Genomic DNA, 24836 nt, shown 5'->3' with positions numbered 1-24836 from the left:
ACAGATGTCGCCATTGTGTGTGACGTCAAAAACTGTAACTGGGACAACGATCTGGTACCAGTTCACGGGTAGTAAGTTACAGGTTTGACTGCCGTTCCAGGAAACTTTCACAGTAGAAGGTTGTGAAAACACGGGTTACGGGTTGCCTGGAACGCAGCATTAACTTCATTTAATATTGGATGTGGCGTTTTCTTTTGCGGGGTGCAAATGTTCCACCAAAACCAGTTACTTCCTGAGACTATTTAGCAGAGACACCTTCGCTGCGAAGAAATGCAAACAACCCAGAGAGTTTGTTTCTCTAATCCCAGAATGCATTGTTGGTGTAGCCTGACCTTCCTCCCCAGTGCTGTGGAGACAGAGCTGTACATGAGAGACTACAGACAGACTGACAGACACATACATCAGCTGGCTGGTGTTTTATGTGAAAACATAAGAAGGACACATTGATGTCACTCTCACACATAACTGGATGTTCTTTCTGTTGTTTCATCACCGTTGAATAACCAGAATGAATGGCGAGCGGCAGCGTCACAATATTGAGATTCAGTCTGTCAGTATGTGTGATACACACATCCAGCCGGTGCCCTGGTGTCGAGCTGTCACCACAGGGGACGGCCTGGTCGCCACGGCATCTTCCTCCGTTACCATGGGAACACAAGCCGTTTCCATGGCCACCTTCATCTGAAGCGTTTACTCTGTCCGTGTGTCTGTGGAGGTCATCCTGGATTTATAAAGATGTCATAAATGCTTTAGAACACACTATTATGTAGTATGGAGACATTTATATTATGTTATACATTATATTATACTAGTGGTTCTCAAAATTTTTTCAATAATGTATAATGAAGGAAGGAAGGCAGGCAGGCAAGAACACGTCGAAAATAGTGACAAAAAGCGAAAAAAAAACTTTAAAAACAGCGAAAAAAGCACTCACGTACCCCCTGCAGTCCTCCAAAGTACCCCTAGGGGTACACATACCCCCATTTGAGAAACTCTGTGGCATACTGTATACTGTATCACAAGATTCAGCTGGATTCATGGAACGCGTGGTTATGAGATGTTTGAATGTACGATGTATGGTGTGGGAGTTATGGGGCGATTCTTAATTGTATAGCACCCCCTGCTGGTGGATATGTGTCATTTGTCCTTTCCAAGGTTCACCCAGCACTGCTGGTACTGGGATGCGCATACACAGGATCCCAACCCCCTCAGGCTTGGACCCCTAAAAATCACATCACAAGTGCATCGATATATTCTTACGCCCCCATTCTGTCTCATGAGTACTTTTTAAAATCTAGATATTGTGAGTTTGTTTTGCTGGGTCTTTTACATAAGTTAGTGAATGAGGGATTTTTCTTTCTGCTGAATCTGAAACCGAATCCCGAATCCTCGTCCCGTCCTCAGTCCATGAACACAGTCAACACATTAATGAAGTAAACAGTGACTGTCCTTCCTTTGCTGTACCTGAAGTTGCTGCATTCTGGCTGCTGTCTGTAGATTCCTTCATGCTCAGCTCGTATTCTTCCAGATGTTGTAACAGCGGTGATGTTGTGTATTGTTTTTGGGTCCTCGCCACCACCAGACTAATCAGCATTGCAGATTGAACATGTAGCTGGACTTGAATGGCCTTCTTTTGACTGAAAGTACTGCCAAACAACACTTTTTCTGCTCACCAGTTCCATTTCCACTTCCTCTCAGCCTGCTGCATTGAAGCTCCACCTACGTAAACACCTTCCTGTAATCAACGGCGCCGTCATTACGGCGACCAGCGTAGTGCGCGGAGTGCAAGCGTAGGGTTCAGTTCGCTGGGGAAGAATTCTAAGGTTCGGCAGAAACCGAAGCCCGTCAGAAAGCCCGATATTCAGCCCAATCTGAATCCTGGATTCAGTGCATCCCTGATTTAAACAGAACAAGCTGCTGGTGTTGTCGCTGCTTCGTGAGATCGTCCTACGGGTTATTAATCAGAGTTGGCTTTGTGCCACTGAGCCATGTTGTGCCTTCATCTGATGACGAGGAGAAACCGGTTCAGACTGTTCCTCTGTGGGTGTGACTGTCTGTGTTTGTCCTCACTTCGACACTGCAGTGTTTTGGGTCACATGTGCTTCCTGTCTTTGGCCTTTCCTTCGTGGTTTTCTTTTGGTCTATTAAAGCACAGCCTTTCTTTACACTCCTCTCTTGTGTAGGAACTTTTGGACCGTCAGCATGTTCTTAAAGTTGGATTCTCCAGTCTTTTGTGTGAAGTACATATTGCCAGGGTTTTTGTTGGTGTCTTTTATTCAATTTGCCAGCGAAACAGTTCCCCCAGTCTATTGCATTAACATTTATTTGCGCAAAATAATGGTTAGCTGCAGCCCTACTCACAAATGTCTGATTCAGCTCTGTGACATGTCAGAATAATGATGCACCGCGGGAAGGAGTCCTCATTATTTTTTATGTTCAAGGACTCTCTGTGTGTGTGTGTGTGTGTGTGTGTGTGTGTGTGTGTGTGTGTGTGTGGGGGGGTTCTTTTACTGTATGTGTGTTGGTGGAAGCACTTAAATCCCTGCAGCCCTGAATGTATTATGGATGAGATTCTCTGGTGTAATAGAAGCACACTGTTTTCTGTAGGAGCTGAAGAGAGAGATGGAAAAGGAGAATGAGTCTCTCTCTCTCTCTTTCTTTCTCCATCTGTCTCTCTCTCACTGTCTCTTTCTCTCTCTCTCTCTCTCTCTCTCTCTCTGTCTCTCTCTCACTGTCTCTTTCTCTCTCTCTCTCTCTCTCTCTCTCTCTCTCTCTCTCTCATTAACACCCAACATTTATATTTTCCTACAGAGTAAGCAGATGGTTTATTTACCCAAATAAATGCTCCTAATCAGCATAGTGGAGCATAGTGTACAGTTGGCTTTTAAGCTCTCAGGGAGGAAGAGTAAAGCTGATTAGTCATTTCTCTGCTGTTGCTGTTGTTTGGAGTACATTTACACAAGAACTGTACTAAAGTGCCATTTTAAGGTACTTCTATTTGATGCTACTTTATTATTTTTCATTACTAGTGCAGTGACAGTTCTGTTCTGTATTGCTGCTTGTAGCTTTCTTAACTACTTTACAGTGTTGTCTTTTTCGTCAACGGCGCTGCTGTCTCGTTTCCTCCTTATGAACGCTTCAGCAGAGGTGTTCATTTCCAAACAGGCTTAGTGGACGACGGTTGTGAAGTAACGGTAAAGTATGGATTTAATTAGCCGATGTATTTTGCTGGTGGTGATGTTTTAGTGCTATAAGTTAGCACACAACACTTAACGTTACACTACCGGACCGGGTCTGCGTGAGACGGAGGAGGAGAGGATTTTATTGAGTTTCCTCTTAGCAACATGCTCTGAGTGAATTTAAGCTGGGCTTTTATTACGAACAGTAGACATGGACGAAGTGAAGCCAGCGTTTTGTTTTTCCTCACCTTTTATTGTGCAGTTGCTTAGTTTTATTCACAGTTTATTAATATTCAACACTGTCCAAAATGCTTCACATCCCAAACAGTACATTGGATACCCAGGACACCAAGCGTGAAGCAGATCAGATGAACGGTTCTCGAGATATTCAAAAAACTCACAAACACACACAGAGGATCCTCGATTTATAGTTAGATACTTAAAGAAACATATAAATCCATAATACCTCATTAATCAATAGTTCTGCACTTTGCTGCTTGGTGTTAATAAATGGATGTCTGTAGCGTGGGAAAACAGGTGACCTTTATACAGAGACAGATACTGTGCCTGCACACACACAAGCTCACTCAGCTCTAACAAGAAACTGTAAACACACATAAACATGGCGGTGAATAAATGAAGACGTGTCAGAAGTCATGTATTTACTTTTCAAAGAGACGCAACAGCCATACTGTGCTGTCTGGTTTTGAACTGTAAAGAAAATCTGTTCACACTCTTCATACAAGTCTTTGTCGGTTGGTAAGTACAGTATTTGTGTGTGTATTTGCATGTTAACAACTTTCTTATATTAATATATATTACCATTCCTGAGTCCGTACAAAATGGTGACCAGCAGCCTTTACTAACCTTCTGTATGCTGCCTTAACAGTTAGTAATACAATTAACTAAAAAATACAATAGGACATGTATTCGACGTGCAGTACAACCCCACACCACCAATACCCCTTCTAATAAAAACAGTATTTAGTATTTAAAAACCCCAACCAATCACACATAAAGAGGAATACATGTCTTTTTTTAAATATTTATGAACTCTCAGAAATTCAATTAATTGGCAACATTGGCCCACCTCAAGGAACTATTCTGGCGCCACTTCTTCAGAATTTGCATCTCAGACTTTCCTTAACTCTGACCTTACCTTAACTCTGGTTCCTTTCCACCTCCAATTTTTTTCCGATGACTTCTCCATTGTTGGGTATCCTTTGCCTACAATATTCCAGGGAATCTCTTTCTTACAATATTCCAGAGTAGCCCTTTCCTACAATATATGAGGGTAACCCTTTCCTACAATATATGAGGGTAACCCTTTCCTACAATATCCAAGGGTAGCCCTTTCTAATAATATTTAAGGGTAGGTCTTTTCCTACAAAATTTGAGGGTAGCCCTTCTACAATATTCAACTAAACCAATTTTATTGTAGCCCTTAAATACAGTATTCTACTGCGACACTCCTTAAAGTACATACTACCTCACTTTCACACAATATTTCATGGTCCCACATTCACAGAATATTCCAGATATGTTATATTTTAACTTCTCCAGTACATTCCAACTACATTCAAACTTCTTTTAAGTATGAACATATGTATCTGTTGCATCAGCCTGCTGCAGTATACATATCCTGCACAAATCAACACTGGAATGAGACACCCCCCCTGTGTTACATGTGAAGCAACATTTAGCAGAAAGGGTGTGACAGAGCTCCACCCCTCACCTGACTCACCTCAGACAAACGAGTTTGTTCATCCTTGTTTACGAGTGCCACACAGAAAAAGGACAGATTCACCTTCAGACCAAACTACCAACTTCCTCTGAGTGAGTTCAGCTACAGGAGAGAAACCTGGAAAACTACAACACTGCTGCTTCAACCTGCTGACTCTCCACACACTGAAGGTGAGTTGGACTAAAAACTGTGAAGTTAGTAGAGGAGGGAGGGGAGCCTTGACTGACTGGACTTTCTGTCTGCTGTGTTTTCAGCTTCACCCAGAGACTAAATGGCTTCCAGATCAGAGGAGGATCTCTGCTGTCCGATCTGTCATGAAGTCTTTAGAGGTCCTGTTCTTCTGTCATGTAGCCACAGCTTCTGTAAAGACTGTCTGAAGACCTGGTGGACAGATAGACCGATCAGAGACTGTCCAGTTTGTAAGAGAAGATCTTCAAAGGATGAACCACCGTTAAACCGGGTGTTAAAGAACCTGTGTGAGTCCTTCTTACAGCAGAGAGATCAGAGAGTTTCAGAGACTCTCTGCAGTCTGCACTCTGAGAAACTCAAACTCTTCTGTCTGGACCATCAGCAGCCAGTTTGTCTCGTTTGCAGAGATTCAGAAAAACACTCCAGCCACAGATTCAGACCCATCGATGAAGCTGCACGACAACACAAGAAGAAACTTCAGGAAACTTTGGAGCCCTTAAAGGAGAAGTTAAAGGTTTTTGAACAAGTTAAAGTGAAGTTTGATCAAACAGCTGAACTCATGAAGGTCCAGGCCCGACGCACAGAGACACAGATTAAGGATCAGTTTAAGAAGCTCCACCAGTTTCTAGAAGAGGAAGAGGAGGTCAGGATGGCTGCACTGAGGGAAGAAGAGGAGCAGAAGAGTCAGAGGATGAAGGAGAAGATGAAGACTCTGAGCGCAGAGATAGCAGCTCTTTCAGACACAGTCAGAGCCACAGAGGAGCAGCTGAGAGCTGAAGACGTCTCATTCCTGATCAACTACAAGGCTGCAGTGGAAAGAGTCCAGCAGCGCCCCCTGCTGGATGATCCACAGCTGCTCTCAGGAGCTCTGATAGATGAGGCCAAACACCTGGGCAACCTGAGCTTCAACATCTGGAACAAGATGAAGGACATGGTCTCCTACACTCCTGTTGTTCTGGACCCAAACACTGCTTATCCAAGACTCATCCTGTCAGAAGATCTGACCAGTGTGAGACGAGGAGATAAACAGCAGCTTCCTGATAATCCAGAGAGATTTAATAAATACTGCACTGCCCTAGGCTCTGAGGGCTTTAACTCAGGGACTCACAGCTGGGATGTCGAGGTTGGAGACAGTACAGCCTGGTTTCTGGGTGTGTTAGCAGCTTCTGTCCAGAGGAAGGGACACATACGGTCTGGATTATGGACAATAGGGTTCTACAAAGGTAAATACTCAGCATGGTCACCGCCAGATCCATCCACTGTTCTTGTAGTGCAAAAGAAGCTCCAGAGGATTAGAGTGACTCTGGACTGGAACGGAGGAAAGCTGTCGTTCTCTGATCTTGATACTAACACACACATATACACCTTCACACACACTTTCACTGAGAGGATGTTTCCATACTTTTACACTGAGAAAGAACTGACGATATTACCACTAAAGGTCTGCGTGATCAAAACAACTGCTCTAATACAGTATTTAGTGTGAAGGTGGAGATGATTACACATTCACATTCAGACTATTTACTTCCTAAAAAATGAATTTCTATCCATCCATCTACTCCAAGCACTGGTTCCATTATTTGAGACATTGGATTAAGTCCCACTGAAGATATTACCACTGAAGGTCTGTTTAAGAGTAGATACAAAGATGTAATTCTGTCATTTATTGTTTTTATTTTCTCTGTATTTGACAGTAAGCTATTTTTTTCTATTATCAACCTTTTCGTAAAATTATTTAGTTTAGCTTGTGATCATTAGGTTTAGTTTTTTTATTTTCTTATATTGATACTGTTTAACTTTAAATTGTTGTTCATGTTTTGTTATTGTGTGGAGCCTTGAAGACCAGCAAACACTTTGTGGAAGCTGATTTGATTTAAATAAAAAGCAGTCACTGTGTCAATGAATGCATGTTTGAGTGGCCTACCATTGTTCAGATTTACCAATCTTTATTTTAAATTGTAGTCCAGATTATAAAAATGTCCGTCCCCTTCCTCTTTCTCTGTGTTGGCGTTCTAACCTCTGGTGGATTTGTGAGGACTATGGTTAACTGGTCCTCAGATCTCTGCAGGGTAAATCCAGACAGCTAGCTAGACTATCTGTCCAATCTGAGTTTTCTGTTGCACGACTAAAACTACTTTTGAACGTCCACATGTTCCACCAAAACAAGTTCCTTCCTGAGACTATTTAGCAGAGGCACTGTGGCTCCGTCTGGAGCTTAGCACCGCCCACGATGATTGTGATTGGTTTAAAGAAATGCCAATAAACCAGATGCTGTGTGGACTAGACAGACCTTCCTCTGCAGCGCTGTGGAGGAAGGTCTGGCAAAGCGAGACTAAGTCAGAGAAGGACTTGTTCCATTTAAGGTGTATGTCTCAGGGTGGGTAGGGGAAGTCAGCGGATCACCAAAGTAATTCAACATGTCTTCATACCTAAATTATGAGGGGCTGTTTAGGCCATATATCAACAATGCATGCACATACTCTACTTTTTAGAGGCTACCAAGAGGCCTACAGCAACTCTGAAGCAGTTGCAGGAATTCATGACAAAGAGGTCATTGTGTGCATGTGACAACAATATCACAAATTCTCCACAAATGTGGCTTGTATGGGAGGGTTGCAAGAAAAAAGCCACTCCTCAAGAAAGGCCACATGCAGTCACGACTGAGCTTTGCTAAAACGCACCTTGAAGATTCTAAGGCCACGTGGAAAAAAGGTGTTCTGGTCAGATGAGACTAAAATTGAATTATTTGGCCTCAACGCCAAACGATATGTCTGGCGAAAATCCAATACAGCTCACTATCCAAATAACACCATTCCTACAGTAAAGCATGGAGGTGGTAATATCATGTTATGGGGTTGTTTCTCTGCAGCAGGGACTGGAGCACTTGGCAGGATAGAAGGAAAAATGGATGGGGCAAAATACTGTCAAATTCTTGAGGAAAATCTGCTGTTCTCTGCCAGAAAGTTGTCAATGGGAAGACGATTTACCTTCCAACATGACAATGACCCAAAGCACACAGCAAAACTGACCACACAGTGGTTGAAGGAGAAAAAGGTGAATGTCCTTGCATGGCCTAGTCAGAGCCCAGACTCAAACCCCATTGGAAATCTGTGGAATGACTTGAAGACAGCCGTCCACAAACGGTCACCTTCAAATGTAACTGAACTTGAGCAGTTCTGCAAAGAAGAGTGGTCAAATATCGCAACGTCTAGATGTGCAAAGTTAGTAGAGACATATCCCAACAGACTAAAGGCTGTAATTAAAGCAAAAGGTGGTTCAACAAAATACTGAAACAAGGGGGTGATCCTTTTTCCAACTCAGTGATTATGTTTTTTTATTTATTTTTTTATTTTTTTCTGACATGTTGGTGTTATATCTTTCACTTGGATGTTATAAGTTGCACTGAGTAAATACAGCTGAATGAAACAAAAACTGTCTATCTTCATTTCAGGCTGCAAAGCAACAAAATGTGGTTATTTTAAAGGGGGGTGATTCTTTTCTATACCCACTGTACATGTAATGTAAGCTAATTTCCCAAAATATTTCATTGTCCCACATTCACAGAATATTGCAGGGATTTGTTATATTTTAACTCCTCCAATACATTCATACTATAAACATAAACATATCGGTTGCATCAGCCTGCATCAACACTGTGGGATGGGATACACTGCTATGCTGCATGTGAAGGCACAACATTTAGCAGAAAAGGTGTGACAGAGCTCCACCCCTTACCTACCTGAGACAAACGAGAAAACGGTTTGTTTTTCAACCTCACTATAGAGAGAGACAGACTGACAAACAGAGGATCAGCTTCACCTTCAGACCAAACTACCAACTTCCTCTGAGTGAGTTCAGCTACAGGAGAGAAACCTGGAAAACTACAACACTGCTGCTTCAACCTGCTGACTCTCCACACACTGAAGTTAGTAGAGAAGGGACGGGATTCACCCAGAGACTAAATGGCTTCCAGATCAGAGGAGGATCTCTGCTGTCCGATCTGTCATGAAGTCTTTAGAGGTCCTGTTCTTCTGTCATGTAGCCACAGCTTCTGTAAAGACTGTCTGAAGAGCTGGTGGACAGAGAAACCAACACGGGAGTGTCCAGTTTGTAAGAAAAAGTCTTTTTCTGAACCCCATGTTAGTCTGGCGTTGAAGAACCTGTGTGAGTCCTTCTTACAGCAGAGAGATCAGAGAGTTTCAGAGACTCTCTGCAGTCTGCACTCTGAGAAACTCAAACTCTTCTGTCTGGACCATCAGCAGCCAGTTTGTCTCGTTTGCAGAGATTCAGAAAAACACTCCAGCCACAGATTCAGACCCATCGATGAAGCTGCACGACAACACAAGAACAAACTTCAGGAAACTCTGGAGTTCTTAAAGGAGAAGTTAAAGGTTTTTGAACAAGTTAAAGAGGAGTGTAATCAAACAGCAAAACACATAAAGGTTCAGGCCCGATGCACAGAGACACAGATTAAGGTTCAGTTTAAGAAGCTCCACCAGTTTCTAGAAGAGGAAGAGGAGGTCAGGATGGCTGCACTGAGGGAAGAAGAGGAGCAGAAGAGTCAGAGGATGAAGGAGAAGATGAAGACTCTGAGCACAGAGATAGCAGCTCTTTCAGACACAGTCAGAGCCACAGAGGAGCAGCTGAGAGCTGAAGACGTCTCATTCCTGATCAACTACAAGGCTGCAGTGGAAAGAGTCCAGCAGCGCCCCCTGCTGGATGATCCACAGCTGCTCTCAGGAGCTCTGATAGATGAGGCCAAACACCTGGGCAACCTGAGCTTCAACATCTGGAACAAGATGAAGGACATGGTCTCCTACACTCCTATTATTCTAAACCCTAACACTGCTCATCCAAGACTCATCCTATCTGAAGATCTGACCAGTGTGATACCAGGAGAGAAACAGGAACTTCCTGATAATCCAGAGAGGTTTGACTATTGTTTGCTGGGCTCTGAGGGCTTCAACTCAGGGACTCACAGCTGGGATGTTGAGGTTGGAGACGGTTCAATCTGGGCTCTGGGTGTGTTCGCAGAGTCTGTCCAGAGAAAGGGACTCATAACGTCTGGATTTTGTTGCATAGAGTTTGATAAAGGTAAATATGCAGCACGGTCAGCATTAGATATGTGCACTGATCTCTTTGTGCAGAAGAAGCTCCAGAGGATCCGAGTGACTCTGGACTGGAACAGAGGAAAGCTGTCGTTCTCTGATCTTGATACTAACACACACATACACAGCTTCACACACACTTTCGCTGAGAGGATGTTTCCATTCATTGGCACTGTGGATAAACTGAAGATATTACCAGTGAAGGTCTGTGTGACAGTGGAACAGAGCAGTTAGGGCTGAACGATATGACCTAAAATCAAAATCACGGTTATTTTAAGATTTTACCTTGAGTACAACTAACAAACGATTACTATTATTTCTGCCCTCATAGTAAAATACATTTTGAATATTTCCATGTCAAAGTAAAACACAAGACTTTCACCCAGGAGTACTATGCTGTTTTAACCAAAACCACAATCTTATTCCTAATCTAGTCGTTCTGGTGTCTTAAAGGAACTGTTGTTTTTGTCGGCTGTACTCCACTCTAACCCATTAATGGCCCAGCCCTAAAGCAGTGGAACAGAGCAGTTAGAGATAAAGAGGATGATTAAATTCATGGTTTTTCTTAAAAGAAAAAGTTCAAGAATTTAACTACTTAATCAGCAACTGTCCTCCTGCTGTCTCATTATAACAAAGATATGTTTGTTTCACTGACTGTTTTTATTTTCATTTTTCTTTTTAGTTTGACAGTTTGACAATACAGTTTGCATATTGTTTCTATATTTTCAAATATTTCATGTAGTTTCTGATCTTTAGGTTTGGTTCTTTTCTTTTAAAGTAATACTGTTTCACTTTTAATTGTCGTTCTTTTTTTTCCACCGGGTGCGTCTGCGCCGTTTTCTGGAGGTGCCACGACCCCTGCGAGCAATCACAGCCATTAAGGTCAATGTTTGATATTCTATCAGCCGCGATACGACGCGTCCCAGAAGCATGCATGGCGGCTCTCCGCCCCGCTATAGATATGGGCCAGGTCCATTTTCACATGACGCGTTTTAACACCCGGCAGGAAGAACGCGGTACAGACGCACATGGTGGAAAATAGGAATTATTATGACGTGTGGAGCAATGAAGGCCAGTACACACTTTGTGGAAGCTGATTTGATTAAAGAAACAAAGAAGTAATCAATGTTTCAAAAAATCCATGTTTGAGTGGCTTTTTGTTGTTTAGATTTAACTACCTTTATTTTAAATTGTAGTCCAGATTATAAAGTTTCCAAATATTAAAATCAATGTTTAATTTCTTTAAACATTTCTTCTTAAATTATCTAAGATATGTAAACCCATTTTCCTTTTAGATGTAATAAAGAATACATGATTCTGTCTGTAAAAGTGTTTCCATCAGTTAAACCTGGTAGTCGTTTAGTCAGAGTAAGAGTGGCTCTGTTTAGGGTGGATGTCTCAGGTTGGATCAGGGAAGTCAGAGGATCACCAAAGTAATTCAACACGTCATGGAATACCTAAACGACACCCTAGGTCGATTGCCGAGGATTCCCCAAACGACATATATGTTAACAAATAAAACAGCCGCACTGTGACCGTTTTAAACACGTGACCAATCTATATAACGTTCCAGTTGCATTTTTTAAACACGTAGTGATGTTGTGAAACAGAACTAGTTTAGTTTAGGCAACAAAATCATTGGTAAGGGTTGGTAAAAGATCATGAATTGGCTTAAAATGAGTTACATATTTAACTACGTCGAGTCACGGACTCAGAGAGCCATGGCAACTCTTCAACTATCGCAAACTTGAGCTTATAGAAAGTAAATTGCATTGTGCTGCCATCACTGATCTACATATTCACTCTACCAGTTTATTTTTGCAGACAGTTTGAAGGTTTATTGACACTCAGGAACAACTCTCTTAGTATTCAGAGAGACGGCAGCCTTCAGCTGACGCTGTGAGGTGGAATCATACTCAATAAATCCACTTCTTGAAATTGAAAACAGGAAGTATTGCTATTGCAGTCAGAGAGCAGAGCATTAACACACTGGGTGGGTGTTGGTCTGATGAAATAAAGGCTTTGTTGTGTGTAAGCTTGTTACCTGCCTGCTGGCTTTGATCCCTCCACAGGGAAATATTCTGATCCATCACTACAAACTGCGGCTCACAGTTATTTATACAGTAGGTTTCTGTTACTACATTCAATAACATCCTGTCTTTTGACTCACAGTAGTGCTTTCAGTTTGTGTTCTACCTGTTCTGTCTGTCTTTAAGGTTGGGCTTTTAATTTCATCACAATAGAAAAATTGTCAAATCTTTCAGTGAGGTTTTTGTTGTATCACATCTCAACCTTTCTCCTAACAGTTACATTCCAATACATCACGACAGCATTCTTAATTATTTTTCAAGTAGTCTCACATTGCCAGACCTTCCTCCACAGCACTGCAGAGGAAGGTCTGGCTAGTCCACACAGCATTCCTGGACGGGAGTAAAACGTGCTCTGGTTTATTGGCATTTCTTTAAACCAATCCGGACGGAGCCACGGTGCCTCTGCTAAATAGTCTCAGGAAGGAACTTGTTTTGGTGGAACATGTGGACGTTCAAAAGTAGTTTTAGTTGTGCAACAGAAAACTCCGATAGGACAGATAGTCTAGCTAGCTGTCTGGATTTACCCTGCAGAGATCTGAGGAGCAGTTAACCATAGTCCTCACAAATCCACCAGAGGTTAGAACGGCAACACAGAGACAGAGGAAGGGGACGGACATCTGGGGGCACCGGAGCAATCACGGAAGTGTAACGTTGTCGATATAGACTACCTTTCAAAGGAAATGTATTTTCTCCTGGATTTACAGTCACTGTTTTAATTAAGTATCTCACAAAAGTGAGTACACCCCTCACATTTTAGTAAATATTTCATTATATCTTTTAATGGGACAACACACAGCCATTAATGTCTAAACCGCTGGCAACTAAAGTCAGTACCCCCCTATGTTAGATTCCCATAGAGGCAGGCAGACTTTTATTTTGAAAGGCCAGTTATTTCATGGATCCAGGATACTATGATCCTGATAAAGGTCCCTTGGCCCCCCATCATCACATACCCTTCACCATACCCCCCCATCATCACATACCCTTCACCATACCCCCCCCCACATCATCACATCTTCACCATACCTAGAGATTGACATGGGGTACTTTCCTTAAGATCATCTCTCAATGCAAATCAAACCAGCTATTAAGCTAACTGAAATAAAACCAACACGGTGAAGGGTATGTGATGATGAAGGGTATGTGAAGTGATGAGAGTATGTGAAAAGGGGTATGTGATGATGTGGGGGTATGGTGAAGGGGATGTGATGATGGGGGGGTATGGTGAAGGGTATGTGATGATGTTGGGGTATGGTGAAGGGTATGTGATGATGTGGGGGTATGGTGAAGGGTATGTGATGATGGGTGGGTATGGTGAAGAGGTATGTGGATGATGTGTATGGTGAAGGGTATGTGATGATGGGGGGGTATGGTGAAGGGTATGTGATGATGTGGGGGTATGGTGAAGGGTATGTGATGATGGGGGGGGTATGGTGAAGGGTATGTGATGATGTGGGGGCCAAGGGACCTTTATCAGGATCATAGTATCCTGGATCCATGAAATAACTGGCCTTTACTAGTTTAGAAAAAGATCAGGGTTTGGGTTTATGTAAGTACGTTACGTAAGTTAACTTATGTATGTCATTTAAAATAACTCAACATTGGCTTGGATTTACACGGGACACGAACAGCTGTTTCCTGGGTGAAATGTATTTGTTAGGATAAGATTTGATTTGGATTCAAATTGGGATTGACCCATCCAAATACCTCAAAAAATGTAATCCAGGAGCAAATGTTTTCCTCGAAATGTGATTGACAATGCAGTTTTGTTGTATGGGAACGTAATTTTGAGAAGATCAGGCTGTCTGATTTTTTTAGCAGCAGTTTGATGTCTGATTCTCTGTTTAATAGTGAACATCTCAGGCTGTGTAGCAGCATTGACAGTGTTGAAGTTGAGAATGTTAGCATGCTGGTGTTAGCATATGTTTCTCTTTCTTTGTGTTGGCGTTCTAAAGTCCGGTGGATTTATGAGGACTATGGTTACAAACTACAGTTGTGATTTCAGACTCAAACACTTACATGGTAGGGATGCTAATCTTGATTTGCCGACCCTTGGCAACAGAGTCTCCTCCAGAACACTCGGACACACACTCCGTTCACAGCGTCCGCCAACAGCTGCAGACTTGTAACGGTCGAGTCGCCCCGATGTTGTCGTGGACACATGCAGCCATTGTCCGTGCACCCGACAGTGTATGTCTGATCTGTCAGCTGTGTGTCTGCCTGGCATACTCGTGTGTAGGACGGCTGATTTAACCCGCCAGTATCCTCTTGGATGGAGACGTGTCGCAAAGCTCTCCGCTGTGAGCTCCGTCCGGGACAGAGCCACAAACTCAGCAGAAAAAAGCCTATTTCATTTAAGAAACAGATTGTAAAGACTATTTCTCTATCACCATGCAACAAACTTTTTGAATTACTTTTAAAATTATAATTTTAAGATTGTTTTTAATTGTTTAACTGATGTATCTATTGGTCAGAACATATACAACATGGTCTCATTTGTGATCAACCCAAACGCCTCAGAGACGGGCTTCTGAATTCACTTTTTCGTCCACTTCAAAACCTAATTAAAAAAAAGAAAAAACGGATCACCGGTGAGTGAAGCAAATCTAGCAGCTATTTGCATATTTTCCCAGCATTTATTTTTCTCCAGCAGTTACAGCACATGTGAACCTGTCTGCGTTTCTGGAGCCATGCTTTCTGTAAACTCAGAAAGGCTTTTCCTGGCATCAAGAGAAAAAAGACTCTCTCTCTCTCTCTCTCTGTGTTCATCGTTCTTCTTTTCAATCTTTATCGGCTGTTTCTTGCTACAAATGCTTTCAGTTACAGCGTTACTGTACTAATTTACTAATAATGTTTAGTCTGGATTTATCCATCAAAAGGTCTCCCTCTCTCTGTTTTTTTCTCCCCCTCCATTAATCCTCCAAATATCATGTGTAGCGATTGTAATCTCTCTCTGCAGATCAACATGGCAGCCGTCCAACAAGCCATTATCACGGCGCAGGCCGGGCACTTCCACTCCCACACTGAAACATGATCGTCTGATTGCAGGAGGAGGGGGAGGTTATAGGGGGAGAAAATGGAAAGAGAAAATCGAAAGCCATCAAGTGAGAGGGTGAACGTGGATAGAAAGAGAGAGGAAGAGTGTAACAGAAGAACAAGAGCTCTGTTTGGCAAACTGACTGGTATTTCACCGTTCAGTGGACTATAACTGATGACATGAAAACAGAGTGATGGGAAATATGTCTTCAACCCCTAACGACCAGATCATACCTGCACACACTCCCATTTTTCCTGAGTTTCTCCCGCTTTTTAGCCCTATCTACCGGACCCCTCCCGGTTTGTTATTCTCCCGGGAAACTCCCATAATTTGCAAGGCCCACACTCCTTACGGACTGTTAGTTATTTATTTAAGGGGCCACCGGAGGAGTCTTGGGACCTTTAGCCAAAAAAGACATGACCCTCCCCTCGCCAGTAAAATTATTTCTATGACCCTCCAAAACGATTTGGAAAAAAGGCATGACCCTCCCCCAGCAATTTATCGATACCTTCTGTACTGGTTTGCGTTTGGCAAATATACAGATTCCCATTGTTTTTTAACAGCCAGGACATAGGAGACTAAACCTCTGCATTCTCATCTGACGCATCCCACTCCTCTGTTATGGTGGGGGGGCCATTTCAGTAGATTTACTCACTAACATTGTTGTGGAAACACAATAAGCATGGGAACTAAATGCACACTTCCTGCATTACTGCATTACTTCAAATACTAAGTTACTCCTCTAGTAAACTAGTATTCACATGAAATAAAACAATAAAACATTGAGACCATTCAGCAAGGCACTCTGGGTAATATTCAACACACAAACTGGTTGCTATGGACTCGTCACTAGGCTTCCTCCACTTCGCCGTTTAAACAAAGTGGAATAAACATATAAAAGTCGAAATCTACACAAAACCCGCAATCATTTAGTAAGCTGACATCACATTTATATACATGGCATTTAGGAAACCTTTATTGCAACCTTGGCACGGCAAGTCATGGGTCAGACCCATCTGGTAGCGAAGGAGGGCCGAGACTGAGGCTACATGGAAAAATATGCACCAAACAAGCCACTTTGAAATGAACGTCCACATGTTCCACCAAAACCAGTTCCTTCCTGAGACTATTTAGCAGAGGCACCGTGGCTCTGTCCGGAGCTTAGCCCCGCCCAAGACGATTTGTTTAAAGAAATGCCAATAAACCAGAGCAGGTTTTTCTCCCATCCAGGAATGCTGTGTGGACTAGCCAGACCTGCCTCCGCAGCGCTGTGGAGGAAGGTCTGGCAATGCGAGACTAGGTATCTCTGGACTCACAGATCCAATTTGATCACTTGGAAATAACAGTTCAGGCAGTCTGTCTTAAAGATCCGATTTGAGAAACAAATCAGATTTGCCTGCAGTCTGAACATAGCCAAAGTGTCTCCATCCCAGTGTGTGAATAATGTGTCAGCATCTCTGATTTCTAAGTGGATTTATGGTCGTTTATCCTGGATGGACATCAGAGATAATGATCTCCTCAGGAAGTGGAAATCACACTGAATCTAAATATTTGAGTGTACTTTGTATATATTTTGTGTATATTTTGAGTGTATATTTTGAGGGTACTTTGCATTTCTTTAAACCAGGGAACTTTCCTTACCATTGTATTGCCGAGTGTACTTTGTCCACAGCATCTTACACGTGGAGTTAGGTCTGGCAATGCTAGACTAAGGATGGTAACGGAGTGTAACGAGTTCACAATTGTGTCTGAAATCATCAAAGTTTCAGACTGATCTCATAAAGTGGAGTATGTATGCCACGCCAATTCATATGCCATTATTGGCGTGTTATCAAGACGCATACTCGTTTTTTTAGCATGTTTATCAACGTCGTTTGGCCTCCATTGACTTACATTACCTTGAGATTGCGTGTGAATTGATGCCGTAGCGAGTAGTATGAAAGGGCGAAAATCCGTGTAAGGAGGTTGGTCGGGGGGGTGGATGGGTCAAACACAGGACTTTCACCCAGGAGACCGGGGATTGTGTCCCGTTTCCTTTCCATGTTTGTTGTTTTCCTAAACCCAACCCGTTTGTCACGTTTCCTAAATCCAACCTTAGCCTCGCGATGACACGTAGCCACGTGGCTTTAGAAAGTGGTGTGTATGTTTATGCAAAGTCATGATCACATTGAAAGTTTTCACGGCAGAACCAGTATGTTGGCATGGCTACGCATCAGTGTTGGCTGAATCCCCCTTCCCCACAGAATCCCGTTACACTGGAGCTAGTCTCAACTGAAGTACATTTCCAGATAAAGATGTCAGGTTTTGTCCCTCTCCTTCCTCTCTCTCTGTGTGTTTCCGTTCTCAAACTCCATCGTCTTTGGGAAACTACAACAGACTTCGAGCTAGCGAACTACAAGCTGGAAATGTCAAGTTTTGAATATTTACAAACGTGTTGGGCAAGTTACCGCTAAAATGTAATTCATTTTAAAAGCACAAAGCAGAACAACTTACAAAGCAGTAGTGAAATAAGAAGGAAATATAAACCAAAGATGTTGACCTGATGACGGTACTAAATGCAAAGATAGAGTATCTGACAGAGATAGATCGATAGGGAGGGAGATAGAGATATAGATAGTAAGATAGAGTATCTGAGAGAGAGATAGGTAGGTAGGTAGATGGATGGATGGATAGGTAGGTAGATGGATGGATGGGTAGGTAGATGGATGGATGGATAGGTAGGTAGATGGATGGATAGGTAGGTAGATGGATGGATAGGTAGGTAGGTAGATGGATGGATGGGTAGGTAGATAGGTAGGTAGATGGATGGATGGGTAGGTAGGTAGGTAGATGGATGGATGGGTAGGTGGAGCTATAGAGAGATAGATGGATGGGTGGGTAGGTAGATGGATAGCTAGCTAGATAGATGGATGGGTGGGTAGATAAAACGATAGAGAGATGGATGGGTGGGTGGGTGGTTGGGTAGGTAGGTGGATAGATATAAGGTAAGTTGGAGGACCCAGCTTCCTGTCTTCCATCAGGGAGCTTGAGTGGGACTATCTAACTACAACGCTGACCTCAGGGAAATAAGCAATGACGCCCCCACATCCTCCGTTCCCGCTTCTTCCATTGAGGGCGTAAAGTGGGCTCTTTATCGTGGTCACTCCACTTTCTGTTCTTATATTCTTTATAAGAACAGAACAATTATGTAGCATAGACCTATGCCACACACCACAGCCCTAGATGGACCCTCTTGCATACCAGCGGAGGTTAGCGTATCTATTATTCTGCAGAGCTTTGCCTCCTCCAACACCACAATATTAGCTTTATGATTCAACATATTCACTGGAGATAATCAAAAAACAGCACAGAAGTCCAAACACTGCAGGGTTCAACAAAAAGAGTCGCCCAAAGGCCAAGGCCAAGGGCAAGTAAAACGGCACGTCGAGCAAGTAAACATTATCGTTTGGGGAAGCAAGCCACTACTAAGTCAGGATGAGTCTAAGGGCGTCATTTTTACTGTATGACAATGGCATAGAGTCTGTAGAGGCTTTGTTGTGTTTATGTTAAATAAAAACTACATTAATGCTGCTACTGCTGTAATGTAAACATTGATACTTTTAATAATGCGGCAGGTTAGAGGGAACCTTACACAACTGTAGAATCTCTACCATATCTCAGCTAAATTGGTTTTCTAACTGAAATGAAATCGACATTGAATCGGAATCAAAACCGATTTGGAAAATCAGTGGTGATACCCAGCCCTAGTCTTTGTTGTTATTTTAATAAACACTAATAAAAAACAAAAATTAACTTGCCCGACTTGGCAAAAATCTAAACTTTGGACCCTGCCAACCCGTTCTCACTCCCAACTCGTAAAATACTGATGCTTGAAGACTCTCAGCGTCAGATATCGACGCAAAAATCACTCTTCAGCGTCTGTATGAAACGCACCGAGTCCAGACCAAGCATGTCTAAGTATGACACTAAAGGAGACTTTTTGCGTCAATAACAAACGCCAAAGTTACCGGACCAAGCGATGGGAGTGAGAATGAGTTGACCCTGCACCAAGAACTTCTTCTTGGGTTCAAACAAAGACTGAGCGTTGGTTCTGTCTGTTCGTAGAAAATGATCTGTTTGTACTACAGGCATGTTATTCTGCTCAGAATCAGATCCTGCACCTAGACTAAATAACCATTGTTGTTATTTGCTTTGCTTTGTGTAATCAGAAAGCACTGACATACTTTTACCTTTTGTCTCTGGAGTTTCTATTCAGAGCTGCAGCCGAAACTGGATCTCTGAGTGTTTCCCAGATGTCATTATTTGTAGACTGTGTGTCTGACACTGGTCCTGTATCAGCTTACAGCAGCAAACATGCACGAACACACACAGACACACACAGACACACACACAGGCTGTTTGTCAGCTTTATTTTCAAAGTACAGGTTTGCTGAACTTTAGAGTTGTCCAGCTCAGACAGTAGCTTTTCTATTTATTTCAATATCAGTTTTATTTATAGTATCAAATCATAACAAGATTTATCTCGAGACACTTTACAGATAGAGTAGCTCTAGACCATACTCTATAATTTACAAGGACCCACCAATTCTAGTAATTCCCCCAAGAGCAAGCATTAGCAGTGGCTAATGCGACAGTGGCGAGGGAAAAGAAGGACACTGCAGGGCACTGCAGAGCGTAGCAGGGAGTGCAGCAGGACCACGGCAACAGCTGCAACCATGGTTTTGGTGCCACCCTAATCCAAGGAAACATGCTGGACATGAAAAACAAACATAAGGACTCTGGGGAATAAGCTCCCCCCCATTCTTATCTTTTTCCCAACTGACTTTTTTAGATGGTAATTAAAAAAAGATGTAATAAAATCTAAATAATAATAAAGTCTTAAACAAAACAAAAAACAATTAAAAATGAACATATTTTTAGAGTTAATGTCTCCGTTCATTGAACCTGTCTGGATCTTCTTCATGGTTCTTTGTCATGTTTGGACGATTGATTGTAACGTAGGAAAGTTCTGAAAAATGACAACACAAAGAACAATTCTGTTTCTCTTCAATTCAACTACATGAAAAGAAGATTATCATTAAGACATTAATCTCTGTGTGTGTGTGTGTGTGTGTGTGTTCTCTTCAACAGACACTGACTACATCAGTGAGGACGAGAAGCAGAAGGTGGAGCTGATGTTGGCGTTTCTGACGGAGGAATCCAAAGAGGCGGCAGCCAGCACGGCGGTGAGTAAAGAAAACCTCCCTGGAAGAGTGAGAGTGAGTTTACGAAAAAGGAAATGATGTTGCCGACAGACTGATGGTGTTGCCTTTGAGGGTGAAGTTGGTCAGGAGAAATCTGATTCCTGTCCGCAGTGGAAACCTGATCCTTCCGACTCCACTGCAGAGAGAAAGCCGACAGAGGAGGGATTTATTATTGATAAGAGAAGAAGAGAAGGAGCGAGGGAGGAGACTGGAAGTTGTATAAACCACTTTGTTTGCTTGTCATGTTTGAAGTAGCAGTAGAGTAACAGTGTTATTAGAGACTCTGTCAGAGACTACAGCGAGTGTTCACGGTTGAGAAAGGAAGACAGCGTTAAGGAAACAGAGTTTAAGTGCAGAGAATCCAGAGCTGGAGGGATGTTTCCTCAAAGCCACTAATGTTTCTCTGTCTCTGATGTCAGCTTTCTGCACATGATTGGAAATGACCTCCAGTCCACTCTGACTAACAGATACTTTAGGCTCCATCTTCACCGCTACATTTTGGTTTTTAAGCGTTTGAGTTTTGATCCCAAAGTGATCTCGGTGCACCAAGTGTTTTCATCTCCAGTAGAATAACTAATCTCTGTTTAAACTAACACGGCCAAACCTCATATCTCATCAACATTCTGGTATACTGGACATAAACAGGAGAACGAGACGTCGTGACCGATAAGACCCAATCAGGAGGAGAAACGTTGGCGTCAGTGTCGGTGTTGCCAAAGGTCTCCGTTTGAAACACAACCTCCGCAGATTCAGAACCAAAACGGGTCAGAAGGGTTTCCAAATGTCTCCGGTTTAGGGGCTCGGAAACAACAGAGCAGGGGGAATGAGAGGGGGAAACACCAGAGCAGGGGGAATGAGAGGGGGGAACACCAGAGCAGGGGGAATGAGAGGGGGGAAACGCCAGAGCAGGGGGAATGAGAGGGGGGGAAACACCAGAGCAGGGGGGGAATGAGAGGGGAGAACACCAGAGCAGGGGGAATGAGAGGGGGAAACACCAGAGGAGGGGGAATGAGAGGGGGAAACGCCAGAGCAGGGGAGAATGAGAGGGGGAAACACCAGAGCAGGGGGGAATGAGAGGGGGAAACACCAGAGCAGGGGGAATGAGAGGGGGAAACACCAGAGCAGGGGGAATGAGAGGGGGAAACACCAGAGCAGGGGGAATGAGAGGGGGAAACACCAGAGCAGGGGGAATGAGAGGGGGGAAACACCAGAGCAGGGGGAATGAGAGGGGGAAACACCAGAGCAGGGGGAATGAGAGGGGGAAACACCAGAGCAGGGGGAATGAGAGGGGGAAACACCAGAGCAGGGGGAATGAGAGGGGGAAACACCAGAGCAGGGGGAATGAGAGGGGGAAACACCAGAGCAGGGGGAATGAGAGGGGGGAACACCAGAGCAGGGGGAAGGAGAGGGGGGAACGCGAATGAACATTACGTGTAATTCATGGCTCAATTCAGACGGGATCAGAACATTATTTGTCTGGTCCCTTTTACTACTGTTCATATTTTGGTGGCGGTCCGGCGAAGGGGCGGGACTTTGCCTCTCTATAACTCTGTGGGGAGAAATCCTAAGTGAGTGCAAACAGCAGATTAGAAGCTGTGCCTGAAGGCCTCGTCCATTTGATTTAGTAAATGTGCTGCTGGTTTTCATTGTGCTGTAAATCCTGAGGTGCAGGTACATTCATCTCTAGTTGCTGTGCTGTTGAATGAGGCTGTTGAAGTGAATGTAGTTGTGCTGTTGGCTGCAGGTCAGTTGTGTGTGTTTCTGAGCACTTTCTTTAACCCTGCTGTCTTCCTCGGGTCATATTTGAATGGTTTTCAAAGTTTCTACATCAAGGGTTTAGGGTTCGGGTTTCTTTCAAGCAAATTACACAAAAATGACACCGATGGTTCCATGGAACAGACAGACAGACAGACAGACGCTGCTGAATATGACGTTCACTTCAGAACTGTTGAAGGTTTTCTACGTTTGTCTGTTGCTCCTCTTTAACTTTCCTTTTCTTCTGGTTTTCTTGTTTTCATTCTCTCAGCTGTTCTCTTCCGTGTGCACACGGCCCTGCACTCTCATGCCCTTTTACAGCGATTGGCACGCACGTTGAATATACATCATTATCAATAAATCAGGAATCAGACGTAGACTTGTCTTTAACCTTTCTCTTTAAGAAACACTTTGTGAGAGAGTCCCGATGTGTTTTCCTCTTTAGAAGTCAGAGATCATATTTAGTAAAAGGAAGAAGTATGGTCGAGGTTTCTTATTAAATCATTAGAGTGTTTGAAAAGCTGCCGGGCACTGAACGCACTTTACTCTGAATGTTTCCACAGACCATTAAAACCTTCAGACACACACACACACACACACACACACACACACACACACACACACACACACACACACACACACACACACACACACACACACACACACACACACACACACACACACACACACACACACACACACACACACACACACACACACACACACACACACACACACACACACACACACACACACACACACACACACACACACACACACACACACACACACACACACACACACACACACACACACACACAAACATACACACATACAGCTATCCAAACACTCTGAAGGTTCACAGATCCATCAACACCGTGCTTATTTTACAGCTGGACGTCCGGGCAACCAGAACTATCACAGCTCTAATGATTTAACTAATGAGAGAGAGAGAGAGAGGAAGAGACAGACAGAGAGACAGAGAGAGAGAGAGAGAGAGAGAGAGAGACAGAGAGAGAGAGAGACAGAGAGAGAGAGAGAGAGAGAGAGAGAGACAGAGAGAGAGAGAGAGAGAGAGAGAGAGACAGAGAGAGAGAGAGAGAGAGAGAGAGAGACAGAGAGAGAGAGAGAGAGAGAGAGAGAGAGAGAGCAGAGAGAGAGAGAGAGAGAGAGAGAGGAAGAGACAGACAGAGATTTGATTTTTAAAGGAACTTTATTTTATCAATGTTCCATCTCGTTATCTACAAAAATAATCTCCTTTCAACAGAACAATAAATAAATACATAAACTCTTAAATACATGACATCATCTCCTGAGAAAAGATGAGTTGTTCTCCTTCAACAGAGCTCAACACATCACCATGGGCCCAGATCACACTGAACTGATCCACATCCTTCATCTCTTTATAATAACTAAAGTCAATCCTGATTCTGGCTTTCACCATCCGAGTAAACAGCAGAGTCACATTAATATCAACAGATTCATCCACCTTCCTCTTCCTGCTCACATACACAGCCATCTTTGATTGGCCCAGGATGAAGTTCAACAGCTGACATTTATGTTTAGCTAACCTACTGTCCCTGAACCCAAGGATGAACATGTGTTTGGAGAAAACCTCCCCTACCTTACTGAACAGTTTCTCTAGCAGCAAGAACAACGGTGACAGGCGCACACACTCACAATAACAATGAAACACAGTTTCTTTTTCATCACAATAAGGACATTTGTTGCTAACACCAGGACTGATGACAGACAGAAAGGCGTTGACTGCCACTATCCCGTGTAACACTCTCCACTGGAGGTCAGCTACTCTTTTAGTTAATGGTGGTTTGTATAAACTCCTCCATGCAGGTTGGACATCAACCTCCAAACCCAGATGTCCTCGCCACGGTGTGTCAACCCGTTCATGGAGTTTACTCTTATTTAAACACAGCACCATCATTTTATAAAAGGCATTTCCTTTTGCCTCTTTCAGGTCTAAAGTGCAGTGCTTTACATCCAAAAAAACAACCAACATAATTATCAAGACAGGGACGGACACATAAACCAGGGAAGGAATCGTCACATTGAGGTGTAATCAGACCAACATTATATTCCTCCAACATTATGGATTCATGTCCAGACAGATAGTACTTCCAGTGATCCAACAGTTTTGAGATTGTTCTGACTGATCTCACACCCAGAACAGCTGCCAAAGCAGCAGCATTGTTCAGTTTTTGGTCCAGCGATATCCACCACATTCCCCCAGCGTGAGCACCCGTGCTCTGCAGAACACGTCCGAGATGGCAGAACCAGCCCAGCAGGGGTAATCCAACCGGTCTCCGTACACCACTGGTTCCTGTAGCAGCCAGTGTAGGGAGTCACCCTGCACCCGTCTCTCCTTGGTCAACAGCTTCCACACTGTAAACACGCCACGATAGAAAGGAGGCAAATCCTGGAAACTCAGCTTCCTCACATCCATCAGGAACAAAGAGTCTTTTAGTCCAAAACC

The 24836-nt window shown here is 43.2% G+C and overlaps 3 protein-coding genes across 3 annotated transcripts in view; all 3 read left to right on the top strand.

Annotated features, from left to right (window-relative positions):
* The window catches only part of LOC144516148 (E3 ubiquitin-protein ligase RNF123-like), a 47714-nt gene that overhangs the window by 5254 nt on the left and 17624 nt on the right, over positions 1-24836 (top strand). Inside the window, exon 3 of the mRNA XM_078247343.1 lies at positions 20478-20572. Within this exon, the coding sequence (XP_078103469.1) occupies positions 20478-20572 (95 nt within the window). The remainder of the gene's footprint in view (positions 1-20477; positions 20573-24836) is intronic.
* Positions 4343-7012, top strand: LOC144517400 (nuclear factor 7, ovary-like). Its single transcript, XM_078249496.1, has 2 exons — positions 4343-5093; positions 5178-7012. Exon 2 carries the CDS (start codon positions 5195-5197, stop codon positions 6596-6598), a length of 1404 nt encoding a protein of 467 aa, XP_078105622.1. The 5' UTR covers positions 4343-5093; positions 5178-5194; the 3' UTR covers positions 6599-7012.
* LOC144517401 (nuclear factor 7, brain-like) lies at positions 8405-11459 on the top strand. The gene has a single exon (XM_078249497.1). The coding sequence runs from the start codon at positions 9075-9077 to the stop codon at positions 10452-10454; it is 1380 nt and encodes a 459-aa protein (XP_078105623.1). The 5' UTR covers positions 8405-9074; the 3' UTR covers positions 10455-11459.

Source organism: Sander vitreus, chromosome 4 (genome assembly GCF_031162955.1).
Source record: "Sander vitreus isolate 19-12246 chromosome 4, sanVit1, whole genome shotgun sequence".
NCBI lineage: Eukaryota > Metazoa > Chordata > Actinopteri > Perciformes > Percidae > Sander > Sander vitreus.
The sequence above is the reverse complement of the archived record's forward strand: the minus strand, read 5'-3'. Positions and strand labels throughout refer to the sequence as shown.